Here is a 16,375-nt window from a genome sequence, read left to right on the forward strand (position 1 = left end):
TAAGAAAGGTATTTTCTTAACAAATAGGTATTTCTGGAGATAAAGGCCAGTATGAATTAGTTAGAAATCTGAAGTATGAAGTCTTTTTTGCTGTTGTTATGGTGATCTGTGATCCTTTTTTAATTAATTAATTAACTAACTAATTAATTATTTTTTTGGCTGCGCCACACAGCTTGTGGAATCTTAGTTCCCCAACCAGGGATTGAACCTGGGCTCATGGCAGTGAAAGCGCAGAGTCCTAACCACTGGACTGCCAGAGAATTCCCAGTGATCCTTTTTTTTTTAAATTGAAATGTAGTTGATTTACAATATTATATTAGTTTCAGGTGTACAGTACAGTGACTCAGTATTTTTGCAGATTACACTCCATTATAAATTATTATAAGCTAATGGCTATAATTGCCTATGTTATACAATATAGTGAAGTATAAAGTCTTCTAACAGATTTATGGCTGCCAAATAAGTAGGTAAGACAGAATTAAGGGAGTGAAGTCCAAGCTGGTGGAAGTTTACAGGAGAATGATGTGGCTGACAGACACCAAGGGCCTCTGACTCACAGTAAGGTTAATATTTCTCATACTGGCAGCACCCACTGCTTTGGAGGCTTTATACACACTGCCTCATTTCATTCTTAAAACAGCCCTGTAAGAAAAATATTATCATCTCAACTTGGGGCTCTAAGTGACTTGCCCAGGGTCATACACAGCTCTTAAGATCCACCCTGGACTTGAATGCAGACAGGTCAGCCTAACTTAAAGCCAGTGGGGTTTTTTGTTGTTTTTTTTTTTTTTTTTTTTTGGCTGCATCGGGTCTTAGTTGCGGCATGCGGGCTCTTCGTTGTGGTGCGTGGGCTTCTCTCTAGTTGAGGCACGTGGGCTTAGTTGCCCCGCAGCATGTGGGATCTTAGTTCCCCGACCAGGGATCAAACCCGCGTCCCCTGCACTGGAAGGCGGATTCTTAACCACTGGACCGCTAGGGAAGTCCTGCCCCTGGGTCTTAACCATCCTAGCAGCTGCTTCTTTGTCAAACAGGATCTCCAGCATGGTTTCATTCACAGCCCGGTCCAGCCCCTCCCTCAGAAAGTATTTATTGTGGCCTTAGAAACCCCCGAGGACCTGGGTCTCCAGTGTACCTTGCCCCACGACAATGACCTTGCCCCCATGGAGCCTGCTTGTTAGGTGGGGGAGGTTTGTGAGGTTCTCTTGCGCTACCTGTTCATTACACTATCAATTTAGATCACAACTCTGTAAGCATTTTCTTATGGATAACACAGACTTCATCTTAAAAAGAGCTGAAAAAAAAAAAGAAAAAAAAAAAAAAACAAAAAAAACAAAAAAAACAAAAAAAAAAAAAAGCTGAGACATTAAAATCTGTCACCAAAAACTGACAAAATGCCTCCAGTATCTTGAGGTTTTAGAGCTTTTTTCTTAGTTTTCAGTGCCGGGACAAAACCATCTGAGTTTGCAACTGACAACTTTTCTAGTCCAATTCTCTTTTTATTTTTCCTCCTAAGAGAGTCTGAACACCACAGAGAGCACTCTGTCAGGAAGACCATCTCCTCTTGGTCCCCCACATGAACACCATGGGAGTGGCCCCACCAGGCAAGGTGAGCAGCCCAGGCCTCCTCCTCCTGGGCTCCTGCACTCGGGCCACACTTTCCACGGTGCTGCATACACCCAGCACCGGCCGCCAAGAGAGGAGCCTGCATGAGGGCAGGTGGTCTCAGAGCCCCCCCACCCACCCCCAGGCACAGAAGGAGAGGTAGCTGATAGCGCTTGCCTGTGTCTCCCTAACTGGTTCCCTGTGAGCTCCTGCACGTGTTTATCTGCAAAGAAATATCAAGGAAACCGAGGGCTGTGAAGTGCCCTTTTCCGTTTGGCACAGTAAGGACAAGTTACACAAGCCCAGGAAAAGGGGCCTGGGAGTGACCAGCCCTGAGATGCCTATGCCGATCAGAAGGTAAGGCTGTCAAACAGAGTTAAGACCCCCAAACCACAGAGGGAAGAGGACACATTTCCTCAAGACTCTCTGATCAAACCAGCAAACCGTCTGGGACCTCCCAGCTGCTTTGAATTTAATAATATTCCTAGGTTTCACAAGTTAATGGCAATTTCATTCATATTTTCAATTCTTCCTGAATCAATACCTTTTGCAAACAGCTTTTGGGTCCAGTGTGAAAAATATGCAAACGTATTAATTCCATGTTCTCTTTCCCATATTCTATAAACATCAACATTACCAATCTTCTCAGAGGACCCCAAAATCGAAATGACATCTTTAAAGGGGTCAGAATAACTGTTATGTTTCTCTCATTAGTGAAGATTCCATTAATTTTGTAGTCATTTGATTCAACCCAGTAAGGAGGTTTAAAATTTCACAGTTGCATTACAATGGAATATTTAAGTATCAAAATGAACTGGAACCAAACATGCCATGGGACTGCTTCCTGCTTTCCCTGGGAGCCGTGCAGCACCCGATCCTTTCCTAATCTGAGAGCGTGACTTCTACTCACTGTCAGGTTCCAGTTGATCTGGGGGATCCTCATGTGAAGGTTGAGACTGAACAGAATCAGCAAGACTCCAGTCACCACAAACGCACTGCAGCTCACAAACTCAAAAAAGTAGAGGCCTTCACACGGGGAGCACTCCATGATGGTCTCTATGCAGATGAACGCGATCAGGGCCAAAATCTGGGAAGAAAATCACAAACACACATGTACGTGTACGTTCAGCACACATCTGTGGACACACGTGTCCGCCACGTTTAAATAAAACTCCACCACCGCCGCCACATACAGCCCCGGAGTTTTCCCCCTGGGGACGGCAGTATCACGGTCGGGAATGTGACCTGATCCAATTCTTACCTAAGAACAGGTATAGGGGCCTTAACGAAAGGATCAGATTCCTCATGTGAACAACCAAACCCCACCACAGGACACTGACACCAGGCTGGTGCCGTGCAGCTCCTCGTGAGGAAGCAGACAGGAACGTGCCCGCAATGGTTTTAGTCTGCCTCTGCCACGAGTAAGTGGACACTGCCCACACACGCTTCTCATGTATAGTCCCCACCACAAGGATGCCAAACATCAAGAGAGCAGGGTCCTGGTGGTGTCCATTTCATGGCATCTGCAACTACCTTGCTGGTCCAGCTGAGGTCACACAGGCTGACTGAGACCCTTGATGGCTTTAGGAGAAGGATTTGTATAACCCCCTTCCCCCATTTAGAAGTCCCACCCAAAAATAAGGCCCACCTAATTAATTCATGAGCCATGCTTTTAAAAAGTTTATCATTGGACTTGATAATAAAGAGACAGCCTGGCAGTTTATAAAAACATTTTAAATCTACAAACAATAGAATCAATTTCTTTCTGAAGGACCAAAGTAACACTCTAGCAGTATGTCCCAAGCGATGAGAGATCATGAAGGCAAACAGGTATCAGTGGAAATCACCAGGTCAACTTCCAAAGGGAGATTTCAGGAACAGGAGGCGGCAGAGGGGCTGAGTTAATGGCCCTGTGATCAAGGAAAAGTCAGGTGGCCTTACACCTAAAACCAGACCAGTCTTGGGCTCCTGGCCTGTACCCCACTTCCGCAACCAAGCGCCTTGCCGCCCACTACCTGTCAAGCCTGTGCCAGAGCTTCCAGGCCGGCCCCCCCCCAAAAGTCAAGGAAGCACAGGCAGGCAGCTCTGTGGTTCCAGATTTGTCCTTAGAACCAGCAACGTCAGCATCACCAGGGAGCTTGTTAGAAATGCAGAATCTCTGCCTCCCCTCCTTGACCTCCAGAGTCAAGTCTGCTTTTTGGACAACATCCCTAGATGACTGAAGTGTGGGGAGCATCGGAGGCACAGGCTGCTCTGGGGCCCTTCTCCACCTCCAGGAGTCCCACTCATGCCTTTCAGTGCCGCGCTCAGCTCACATCTTCCCCACGCCCTCCCTGATTGCACCCCTCCCCGCCAGACGTGACTGATGCCAGCCTCTCCCAGGAAAGCTTGCGGGTCTGTGGTTGCGTTCCATCTATCACACTTGCCACCATGGATCTCTCTGCCTCCTGAGCTCTTCGAGGGCAGGGACCAGTCCATCTCCCACCACTCCCAAGGCACCAAGCTCACTAACCTGCACAAAGCCAGCGAAGGGGGGCCCGGGGAGCCTCTTCAAACCCACCCCAACAATTCCTGACGGACTTGTCAGTCTCCACATGAAAGGAAGGGAGGCTCTGCTTTTTCCATGCCTTTCTAACAATATGGGGTCTTTCCATATTTCTATTCTAAGTCGACACATAACAAATGTGGGCCTTACGGCACACTTTGTGCTTCTCCTAATGGCTCTCCTTATAATTCTCTACAGAACCAGACACTTTCATTCTCAATCTGAATTACATGCCTGACTTGCAATCAATTCACAAAGAAAGAGTTCATATAAGGGAAACTCCTAAAAAAATTTTTCTTTCTTTTTTTTTTTTTTTACCCCTGTAACTGGACCTAGTAATCTTGGGCAAGAAATAACACACATCAGTATAGAGTTACAAATGTCTCTGGTATGCTAACTTCAACCGTATTTGTGTGGGAAGGTAACATCTACATTCTTAAATATTTAAATAAAAATGGTTTCAAGAATATGCAAATCCAATAGGCAGTTCAATACAGAAGACAGACAAAATTCCCTGCTCTCTAGCTCATATGCTAAGGAAGGAGTTTTTAAAAAGTAGATTAAAAATATAGCATGTTAGACAGTGATAAATACAAAGAAGAAAAATCAAAGCAGGGGAGGAGAATGAAATGTAAGCAGGCAAGGGTGTTCAAAATTTTAGGCAGAGTGACCACGGAAGGTCTCTCTAAGAAGGTTCTAGATTTATTACAAAGGATATTAAAGTATACGATTGAAGAGCCAGATGAAGAGATACACAGGGCAAGGTCCAGAAGGGTCTCAAACACAGGAACTTCCGTCCCCCTGGAGTTTGGAGTGCACCCCCTGCTCCCCATCACCTGGATGCGTTTTTGGTTCACCAACCTGGAAGATGAATCCTCGAGTTCAAGATTTTTTATAGAGCTTAATCTGGAGCCCCTCCCCTTTTCAGAGGTCAGTGGCTAAGGCTGAAAGTTCCAACCCTCTCATCACCTGGTTGGTTCCCCTGGCAACCAGCCCCCATCCTTAGGAGCTTTCCAAAAGTCATCTCATTAACACAAACTCAGGTGTGGCTGGAAGGTATCTGTTAAGAATATCAAAAATAGGGGACTTCCCTGGTCACACAGTGGTTAAGAATCTGCCTGCCAATGCAGAGGACATGGGTTCAATCCCAGGTCCAGGAAGATCCACATGCTGCAGAGCAACTAAGCCCGTGCGCCACAACTACTGAGCCTGCGCTCTAGAGCCCAGGAGACACAACTACTGAGCCCGTGTGCCTAGAGCCCATGCTCCGCAACAAGAGAAGCCCCTGCTCGCCACAACTAGAGAAAGCCCACATGCAGCAACAAAGACCCAATGCAGCCAAAAAAAAAAAAAAGAATATCAATATCAAACACCTCTTATCACTTAGGAAATTCCAAGGGTTTTAAGAGCTCTGTGCCAGAAATGGAATGAAGACCAAATATATATTTCATTATTATAAACCACAATATCACAAGTATTCCCATGTGTAAAGATACAGATACATAAATACATACATATGCACAACTATATACATACAATAATTTAATCAATCCCCCACTGACAGGTAATTAGGTGGTTTGTAATACTCTAATAAGCTGTACACTTTTTATAAAACTTATTATATTGAAGTATAGTTGACAATGTACTGATTTCTACTGTATGGCAAAGTGATTCAGATACATATATTTCCCTGTGCTAAACAGTAGAACCTTGTTGTTTACCCATCCTATATACAATAGTGTGCATCTACTAATCCCAAACTCCCAATCCATCCAATCCATCCTTCCCCTATCCCCCCCACCCCCTTGGCAACCACAAGTCTGTTCTCTATGTCTGTGAGTCTGTTTCTGTTTCACAGATAAGTTTACTTGTGTCACGTTTTAGATTCCACATATAAGTGTCAAAGAGTGTTCTGCCTATGTTTTCCTCTAAGAGTTTTATAATGTCCAGTCTTACATTTAGGTCTCTAATCCATTTTGAGTTTATTTTTGTGTATGGTGTTAGGGAGTGTTCTAATTTCATTCTTTTACATGTAGCTGTTCAGTTTTCCCAGCACCACTTATTGAAGAGACTGTCTTTTCTCCATTGTATATTCTTGCCCCCTTTGTCATAGATGAATTGACCATAAGTTCTAGTAAGCAGTATACTTTTTATGTGCCTGCGCTTTGGCACAGCAAATCAAATTTCTTCCAGCACGTTGAAATCTAACAATCACTGCTGAAGCAAAACCTATCAATTGGCCAATAAGAAAATAGGGACTGGGGGAATTCCCTGGTGGTCCAGTGGTTAGGACTCCATGCTCTCACTGCTGAGGGCCTGGGTTCAATCCCTGGTTGGGGAACTAAGATCCCACAAGCCACGTGGTACGGAGAAGGAAGGAAGGAAGGAAGGAAAGAAGGAAGGAGGGAGGGAGGGAGGGAGAAATAGGGACTCAAAGTTATACTGGAAGCCAACAACTTCAAAGCACCTAAAGAATCAAAAGTAATTCAACTTATAACAATTCTGAAGTACACAAATACACATGGAAAATTGTACAGAGATGTTCAAAAAGATGTAAATAAGGAATAGCTATTGCAGTTGCTAATCGGGAGATCACGGGTGTGCCCCTGAGGAGAGCCCTTTCCGTGTAGCATCTACCAACTGACCAGGAGCAAATATTTGCACAGTTGATAAGTAAACTGATATTAAAACAGTGTCAGATTTCCACAACTATGGCTAATTATGATTGGCAACGTCAAAAAGCGGGGGGTTGGGGGGACGCAGCTGGCTGATTAAGGTAACATAAAACTTAAAAAAAATTCATAAACCCCCTGTTACCAGTGGTGGGAGTGAAAACCATCAGGACCCTTCTGAAGGGCTGTGTTAATAACAGCATGGTTCACAGTACATCCTGTTCTCCTCCCTCAGGGCACATTGTAGGGTTGGAGATTTGTGCTGAGTTTCCTGGGGCGGATTTACTCTCAAGATGATGAAGCTTATGCTCCAACATCCCATCCATCACAACTCCTTTTTCCAGGTGGTGATGGAGTAACAGTGGGCGTTTTGGGGATTCAGCTAACTGGAAGTTTGGTTTTTTTTTTAGGATTTTTTAAAAATTATTTATTTTTCGGCTGTGTCGGGTCTTAGTTGCGGCACGTGGGCTCCTCGTTGACGCAGGCAGGATCTTTCATTGTGGCACACAGGCTTCTCTCCAGTTGTGGCGTGCGAATTTTCTCTTCTCTAGTCGTGGCACACAGGCTCCAGGGCGTGTGGGCTCTGTAGTCGCGGCGCGCAGGTTCCACAGTGCATGGCCTCTGTTTTTGCAGAACACGGGCTCTGGTTGAGGCACCAGAGCTCAGTAGTTGCAGCACACGGGCTTAGTTGCCCCGAGACATGTGGGGTCTTAGTCCCCGACCAGGGATCAAACCCACGTCCCCTGCATTGTAAGGCGGATTCTTTACCACTGGACCACCAGGAAAGCCCCGGCTAATTGGAAGCTGAGTGAGAGAGACGGTGAATTTGGGTTTGGTGGTCGCTTTCATGTACGGCTATTGTAGCCTTCCCTCTGCTCTGACATCATGAGGAAGAAAAAGGCGCTAAAATTCACAAGATCAATGTGCCTGACAGCGCCAAACTAAAAGTGTGGGTGGTGAAGGGGGAACGGGGTTTGAAACATATGGAGCCAGAAGTTAGCATTCTTTAGAAGCAGAATTCTTCAGATCATCAAATGCCTAAAACAGTAAGTGGACAATTCTGTTTTCACTGGTGCCTAAATGGAAGTTGTGCCCTATCAGGAATGCATCCAATAATGCAGAGTATGCAATTATAAACACACTATATACACCTTTCCTCCCTTTTTGGTGGGAATCACATGAAATAGAATCTATCATTATTCTGGGGTTCGGGGAATTCCCTGGTGGTCCAGTGGTTAGGACTCTGCAATCTCACTGCCGAGGGCCTGAGTTCAATCCCTGGTTGGGGAACTTAGATCCCACAAGCCATGCGATGCGGCCAAAAGGGAAAAAAAAAAAAAAACACATTAAAAAAAGAAATTCCAGGGCTTCCCTGGTGGTGCAGTGGCTGAGAATCTGCCTGCCAATGCAGGGGACACGGGTTTGAGCCCTGGTCTGGGAAGATCCCACATGCCGCGGAGCAACTAGGCCCGTGAGCCACAACTACTGAGCCTGCGTGTCTGGAGCCTGTGCTCCGCAACAAGAGAGGCCGCGATAGTGAGAGGCCCGCGCATGGCAATGAAGAGTGGCCCCCGCTCACCGCAACTAGAGAAAGCCCTTGCACAGAAACGAAGACCCAACACAGCCAAAAATAAATAATAAATAAAAATTAAAAAAAAAAAAAAAAGAAATTCCAGCAGTGGTACTATAAAGAGCAAGTACATATATGTGGGAGATTATTATAATTTATGCATCCCCATGTATCAGATCACATCATAAAGTATCTGACAAATCTTGAACTGATAAAGTCTGACAGTCCCAAATAAAATGGCACACAAAGTTGCCTCCAACGAATGGAAACAGCCTGAAGAAACAAATGTTCCAATGACAACCTCTTACACACATTCAACAATAAGTTGATGCACGCAGCCTAAGAGGATACTGATCGTGTAATGATGCTGCGCAATACAATGGAGTGGCAAACTACAACGTGCATTGTTCTGGGTACCCCTAAATTTCAGATCGGTTTTGTCTACTTTTTCAGAATTAACTGATCATACTAAAATTCAAATACCGTCGATCTTAGTGGAGGCCAAACGTAAAAACAGAAAGAAAACACTTTTAGAATTTGTAATTTTGTAGGCTTCTCATTCTTAAATAGTCATTATTGCACCCAGTTTTATATTTTTAATTTCATATCTTTTTCCTTAGAGTGGGTCTCCAAAGTCATATGAGTCTCAAGCCTCTCAAAACCTGGCTCTGCTTCTGACTTTGGGCAATCAAAGGTGAGTGGATAAGTTATCTGTTACTTCTGGCAGCGGCCTTCAGGAACTGTGAGCAGTTTCACCACGCTCCCTCCCCCGCCAGCCGGCAGTGCTCCTGGTGGGGGTGGCCTCTGAGTAAGGCTGATGGGCAGCCAGCTCCCAACTGACCTGAGATGAGTGTGTAACACAGGGGAGAAGGAAACCTCCCTTGGGTTAAGTCATGGAGATTTTAGGTTTGTTTGTTACTTCAGCATAATCCAGCTCATGCCGACTAGGAAGGGCACCTGGGCATAATGTTAAATTTGCACAACAGGTCCTGGGTATTTAGTACAAAACTGCAAATTTTTACAGGATGAATATGTTACCACGCCACTCACTCTTAAAGACACCCAATCCAAATGGTTTTACAGACCAATTCTTAACAGACTGTCAAGGTAAAGATACTGCCTATGTTATTTATAAATTTATTTATTTTTGGCTGCATTGGGTCTTTGTTGCTGCACGCAGGCTTTCTCTAGTTGCGGTGAGCGAGGGCTACTCTTTGTTGTGGTGCACAGGCTTCTCATTGCGGTGGCTTCTCTTGTTGTGGAGCACGGACTCTAGGCGCATGGGCTTCAGTAGTTGTGGCTCACGGGCTCAGTAGTTGTGGCACACGGGCTCTAGAACACAGGCTCAGTAGTTGTGGCGCACGGGCTTAGTTGCTCCGCGGCATGTGGGATCTTCCCGGACCAGGGCTTGAACCCATGTCCCCTGCCTCGGCAGGCGGATTCTTAACCACTACGCCACCAGGGATGTCCATGCCTGTGTTATTTAAATTAACAAAGAAAAGCATAAAATATTTGGAATTTCTGGCATTTATCTATGTGGTAGGACCGTGGATAGATTTTTTTTTTTAACTTAGGTTTCTATTATTTTCCAAAATTTCTACGAGTACACGTTTTTATTTTAAAAATGAAATAATTTTATGTATATAAACACTTTGGGCAAACATCCAGACTTATTATGAGTTACGTGTTAGTGACCTCTAAGAATCATTCCTTATTTGTTTTGAAACCATTCATGAATATTTTAAAATGAGATAATATACTTTAATGGAAAATGAAAGTCGCTCTCCAAATCCATGTCAGTCCCATTTCTTTTTTTTTTTTTAATTTTATTTATTAATTAATTTATTTTTGGCTGTGTTGGGTCTTCGTTTCTGTGCGAGGGCTTTCTCTAGTTGTGGCAAGCGGGGGCCACTCTTCATCGCGGTGCGCAGGCCTCTCACTATCGCGGCCTCTCTTCTTGCGGAGCACAGGCTCCAGTCGCGCAGGCTCAGTAGTTGTGGCTCACGGGCCTAGTTGCTCCGCAGCATGTGGGATCTTCCCAGACCAGGGCTCAAACCCGTGTCCCCTGCATTGGCAGGCAGATTCTCAACCACTGCGCCACAAGGGAAGCCCAGTCCCATTTCTTTATCAGAAGAGTTCATCATCTCCAAGGCCTCCCTGACCTCAGACCATCCTGTTTCCTGGCCACCATTGCACTTTTAGCGCAGGGAGAGGGCACATAAACAGGGCAGCCTTCTATAAATATAAAATAGATAAACAACAAGGATGCAGTGTTTAACACAGGGAACTATAGTCAATATCTTATAATAACCTATAATGGAAAAGAATCTGAAAAAGAATATATATACATATCTGAACCACTTTGCTGTACACCTGAAACTAACACAATATTGTTCGCTTAATTTAAAATAAATAATTCACACTGTATTTATTTCAGTAAAAAAAAAAACAAACCAAAAAACAGTGTCACTTTTTCCAACTTCTGAAATACTGTCCATTGGTTTTTTTGTTGTTGTTGTTGTTCTCACTTATAAATAAATCAAACTGTATTTCAGTAAAAAAAAAAAAAATTTAAATATAAATTTCTTTTAACAAAAGTAAAGGAAAAGAAAAAGGGCAGCTTTACTCTCACCAATGGGATGGCAAGGACCCTCCCCCCATGCCTCCCAAGTGAACAGTACTGTCCTGAGTATCTATGAAGGCATCTTGGAAGATTAGACAAAATCCTAACCTTCCTTGATCACCAGTTTATCAAAGGATTTAATGAAGCTCATTTTAAAATACACCTGCAAGCAAAAATCACAGCATTTAAAAACAATTTTCAGGGGACTTCCCTGGTGGCACAGTGGTTAAGAATCCACCTGCCAATGCAGGGGACATGGGCTCAAGCCCTGGTCCAGGAAGACCCCACATGCCACGGAGCAACTAAGCCCGTGAGCCACAACTACTGAGCCTGCGCTCTAGAGCCCGCGAGCCACAACTACTGAGCCTGCGTGCCACAACTACTGAAGCCTGCACGCCTAGAGCCCGTGCTCCGCAACAAGAGAAGCCACCGCAATGAGAAGCCCGCGCACCACAACAAAGAGTAGCCCCCGCTGGCTGCAACTAGAGAAAGCCCGTGCGCAGCAACAAAGACCCCAACACAGCCATAAATAAATAAATAAATAAATTGGGGGGAAATAAATAAATTAAATAAAAATAAAAACAATTTTCAGGAGTCTTAAAAACCACCATGTGCAAAAATGACTCTCCATTTGAAGATGTCTGTCACAACGTGAATCTGTGGTGGCTCCTATGTAGCCAGACAACTTCTTCAGTGACCCTGACAGCTCGGTGGCACCTGGGGGCTAGCTGTGCTCAAAGTCTCTGTTCCAACCCAGCCAACACACCCCATGATACACGCACAGACAGGTAACTAACCAGGTACCAGGGGCTCAGGGGGGGGGTTGAGGTTTGGAAGGCAGAGGGTCACTGAGGGTTTGGGGAACAGCAGAAAGCTCTAGAAGGCTTCCTGGAGAGCACTGGACTCAGTGATGTTAGAGAAAAAGCAAGAGAGGAACATTTGTGCATGGTAGTGCCTAGCTTGCCAGCTGAGTTCCTTGGTTGGGGGTGAGGTGGAGGGTAGGGACAGAACCCAGCCCCTCACCCAAGTACATTTGTTTTAGAGGTTCTTAAACTCTTCTGACCAAAGAACAGAACACCTGTTAATAGTCTCCTGAACCAATGCTCCAGGAAACATAGCTTGCAAATCAGCAGTCTGGTTTATACACTGGGAAAATATTTCTGTTGTGCTTTTAAAAAAAAACTTTTTTTTAAGTTTGAAAACTACTACAGCAGTCTGACCCTTCCACTTACAGAGAAGCAGTCCTGAATTCGCACAGTGTGCTTCGGTGTGGCCCCCATGGGCACCCATCTTTGGGTTTTCTCACGCTAAGCCCCATGCTGTTTCCATCATAACAATATCCCTCCTGGTCTTGGGGTCCTCACAGCACATCGGCATATTAACAGTTCTGAAAAGGCTCACAGTAAAAAAACCTGTTTACCTTTATTTGATGTGCGGATTATGTTACCTGAACACAGAATGCTTTTATTCCTCAGCACACCTATTAATACTACATAGTGGGAAAAAAAAATACTACATAGCAGTGTTTGGAGAGAAATGAGTTTGGGAAACACAAAAAGCATGTGCTGGTCAGTATTCAACTTTGTCAGGTCATACACAATTTAAACGCACAGAGTAAAATACAGAAGCTCATTTACTCAGCAGGGTAGCAACTACTAAGGACCCTGTTAACTGAGTGATACACACACACATACATACACACACACACACACACACACACACACACAGAGCAAGGTCCAAAGTACCTTCAGAATCAGACCAAACTCTAATCAGCTCTAGCACGTTCAAAATTAAAATGTCTCTCTTCCCACCAGTAATGAAAAATTATTTGAGATGAGACATGGCTTGTATTTAGCCACAAAGATCCAACAGGCAAGTTGTTAAAACGCCTCTTCTTCTGGAAGACCCCACGATGTGCAGAAGAGAGAACCCAGAGAGGGCAGCAGAGGGCACTTCAGGAAGCAGCTCCATTCTCATCACTCACAGTGGATGCTAAGATTGGGTCCTGGGGCCAGAACTGCAGAAGAGGCACAGGAGCCCTTTCCCTTCCATCTTTCTGAGTCTGGAGGCCAAGGAATTTAAGTTGTTCTATATAGGGCCAAACAACAGGTCACCTTAAAGCATAAGCTCCCAGGACAGAAGCCATGTGGCCTGATCTGCAAAGGGTCTCAAACAGCTAGCTGTGCAGTGCCAGGCACCTCAGATTGACAATGGCTTGCATTTAGGGAGCATCAATAATGTAATCAGGACACTCTCAGGCCCTGTGCTGGGCACGGTCCATTTGTCATCTCTGATGCTCATGACCACACCTCCATGGTGTGGCCCCGAAGCTCTGTCCCAGGCCCCAAAGGTAGTTTCTCCACATATCTCGTTCTTCTACACCAGATGCCTAATGGTTGATTTATCCAGGGTCTAGAACCTCCCCACACCCTTGGCCATGGGAAAAAGCATCAGTGTATAGTTTCTCTTCAATGAACACAGCGGGAGACCCGGGGAGCCAGTGTCATGCGGGTCTCTGACAAAGCACGCAATTTGATTACTCAAAGGGATCTAACAACAGTGACATCTCACTTTTTTGAAGCAAAATAATCCATGAGTTGCTCCGCTCAAGGGACACCATCCCAGGAGGAAGGGAGATTTAAGATAGTACCCTCCTCTCCCCTGAGACAATAGAGCAATGAGCAAATATTTTTTGGTTCCGAAACAAAGCAGCTAATTACAGGTGTAAGTTATTTAACCTTCAATCAATACTTTTTGCCTGCGATCTTTGGTTCCATTGTTTTTCTCCAGCTAACTAAGTAAATAAACAGTGTCCAAGGTACGGATTTGAGAGATGCAGAGAATTAAAAGAAAACTACCTGCTCTGGAAATGCAGGGACGCCCCCAGGAGCGACAGCCACCCAGGCTGGCAGGGAACACTAATTAGGCAGTAGTTAAGCAAAGGAGCCAAGGGGCAGAGGCAAATAAGTTCCTGATGAAGAAAGGAAGAGATAAGGACAAAAGAGAGGGAGGCTGCCAAGGGCTCCGGGCAGTCAGAAGAAAAGAGGGGACAAGAGAGGCCAGCTCTGCCAGCCACACTCCAGGCTGTGGTCACTTCAAACCTCTGAGGGCTTTGTTTTTGATTGAGGACAGAAGGACTCAGGCTGTTGCTGCTCCAGGGAGCTGTCCGTTGGTTGGTCTGAGCGTGGCCCGTGTCACAAGGCCCACTCCAGCCAGGACTCTTACATGTTTTTCAAGCTGGGTTCTACTGTGTAAATAATTTTGCTATTTTGGAATCCTAAAGCCATATGTAAGTTAAGAGCTGAACTCAGCAGATTGCATTTCGATTTCTTTTTCTGGCAAGACTCTCACCTTCCACATAAACTATTATACTTAACAGCATAAGCGAGCTCTAACGCACACGTATTAAACCTACACGTTACTTGTTGGCAACGGCTGGCCATAGCCTATGACAGTCTCAGACAAATTAAAATAGGCTTATTTGGGGACATCCAACAACTGAAAGCACACAAACAGTATTATCCAATGAAATGCAAAAAACATTTCCTTGTTTTTTAAAAAAAAAAAAAAAGTCTAGAAAACTTTATTATGTGGTTGATGATATAATTGCACATGATTTCAGAAAACCACAGGACGGTCAGCAACTTTTTTGCCAAAAGAATGCCCACAACATTTTACTGCAAATGCCATCCTGGCCAAAAAGCTACATTTTCAGACCATCTAAATTAGTAATGGAGCAAAAACAATGCACATGAAGAGGACACAGGAAACAAGCGCCTTCAAACCATACACATCTGAAGATGTTTAACTACACTGCTGGCATTTGGATTTTCTTTTCCCCCTTCCTTTCTCATATCCTAGCTTCATGCATGAAGCTAAAATCCCGGGAAGCAGCGTCACATCCCCAACGTGATTCAAAAGCAAAACGCACCCCCCCGCCCCCGCTCCTTGCTCTCTCTGCTTTAATTCCCGGGCGTCTCCCGGCCCCAAAATCTCTGACAAACCACCTTGACAGATGGGAAGAAGGGGACAGCTTTTCTCAGTGAATGAGAAACCAGCAGGCCATGAGCAGCTTTTTGCTAAAGATTAATTTAGGCCAAAATAGCGACCTACATACTTTAAGAGGCCAGGAGGAGGTGTGCCTAGAAAACCCAGCTCAGCCTTAAGACCCACAGCCGTAACGGCCCCCAGCACCTCAGCGTCATCCAACTGAGGAAGGGTCCCGCAGGAGAGGAGCCAACTTAAGTGGCCAAACCCCAGGGCCCTGAGCACAGATTCAGAGACTTAAGAGACTCAGGTACCTTCCTCCACACCTTAGCACACAAATCAAGGCACTACGGTTCAGCAGTCTTTATAAACTGGTGTCCCTAGCGCCACAGACAATAAGGACAGTGCCCCTAGAATGTGTGATCCTGTGGCCCTCCTAAAAAACCCAACATTTGCTGAGTCCTTCTACTGTGGGTCAAATGCTGTGCTGGGCACTGTCACAGGATTCTCTCCTTTTATTTAACCTCCATCCAATCCTGGGAGGAACATGGTTGGTTTGCTTGTTTTTCATTGAGATGTAATTCACCCATACCACAAAAATCATCCATTTAAAGTGTACATACAATTCAGTGGTTTTTTAGCATATTCAAAGTTATGCAACCATCACCATTATAGAATTGCAGGACGGTTTCATCACCCCAAGAGAAACATCGTTTTTTGTTTGTTTGTTTTTTGTTTTTTATTTATTTTATTTATTTTTGGCTGCGTTGGGTCTTCGTTGCTGCGCGCGGGCTTTCTCTAGTTGTGGCGAGCAGGGGCTACTCTTCATTGCAGTGCGTGGGCTTCTCATTGCGGTGGCTTCTCTTGTTGCGGAGCATGGGCTCTAGGTGCGTGGGCTTCAGTAGTTGTGGCAAGTGGGCTCAGTAGCTGTGGCTCACGGGCTCTAGAGCACAGGCTTCAGTAGCTGTGGCGCAGGGGTTTAGTTGCTTCGCGGCACATGGGATCTTCCCGGACCAGGGCTCGAACCTGTGTCCCCTGCACTGGCAGGCGGATTCTTAACCACTGTGCCACCAGGGAAGTCCCAGAAACATCCTTTTTAATCCCCATGCTATTGATGAGGAAAATGAGGGAACCATGTTAAGCAACCCATCCAGGATCACAAAGTCTCCAGCAGAGCTGAGGTGAAACCCAGTCCCTGAACCCCTCACAGCACTGGCCGCCACAGCACTGATCACCCCTCTATCCACCTGTGGCTTCCACCACTCCCTTCCCATCCTACCAGCCCGCAAACGGTGGGTGCTCCCCAGGGCTTTGCCTCTGCTGCTTTCTCACCAGATAAGCATACCCAACAGATTTCCCTGATCCTGACTCCCACT

The 16,375-nt window shown here is 45.3% G+C and overlaps 1 protein-coding gene across 1 annotated transcript in view; it reads right to left on the minus strand.

Annotated features, from left to right (window-relative positions):
- CMTM4 (CKLF like MARVEL transmembrane domain containing 4) overlaps positions 1 to 16,375 on the minus strand; it is a 69,572-nt gene that overhangs the window by 14,507 nt on the left and 38,690 nt on the right. Inside the window, exon 2 of the mRNA XM_036833110.1 lies at positions 2,513 to 2,689. Within this exon, the coding sequence (XP_036689005.1) occupies positions 2,513 to 2,689 (177 nt within the window). The remainder of the gene's footprint in view (positions 1 to 2,512; positions 2,690 to 16,375) is intronic.

The sequence above is a fragment of the Balaenoptera musculus genome, chromosome 19, assembly GCF_009873245.2.
Source record: "Balaenoptera musculus isolate JJ_BM4_2016_0621 chromosome 19, mBalMus1.pri.v3, whole genome shotgun sequence".
Classification (NCBI taxonomy): domain Eukaryota; kingdom Metazoa; phylum Chordata; class Mammalia; order Artiodactyla; family Balaenopteridae; genus Balaenoptera; species Balaenoptera musculus.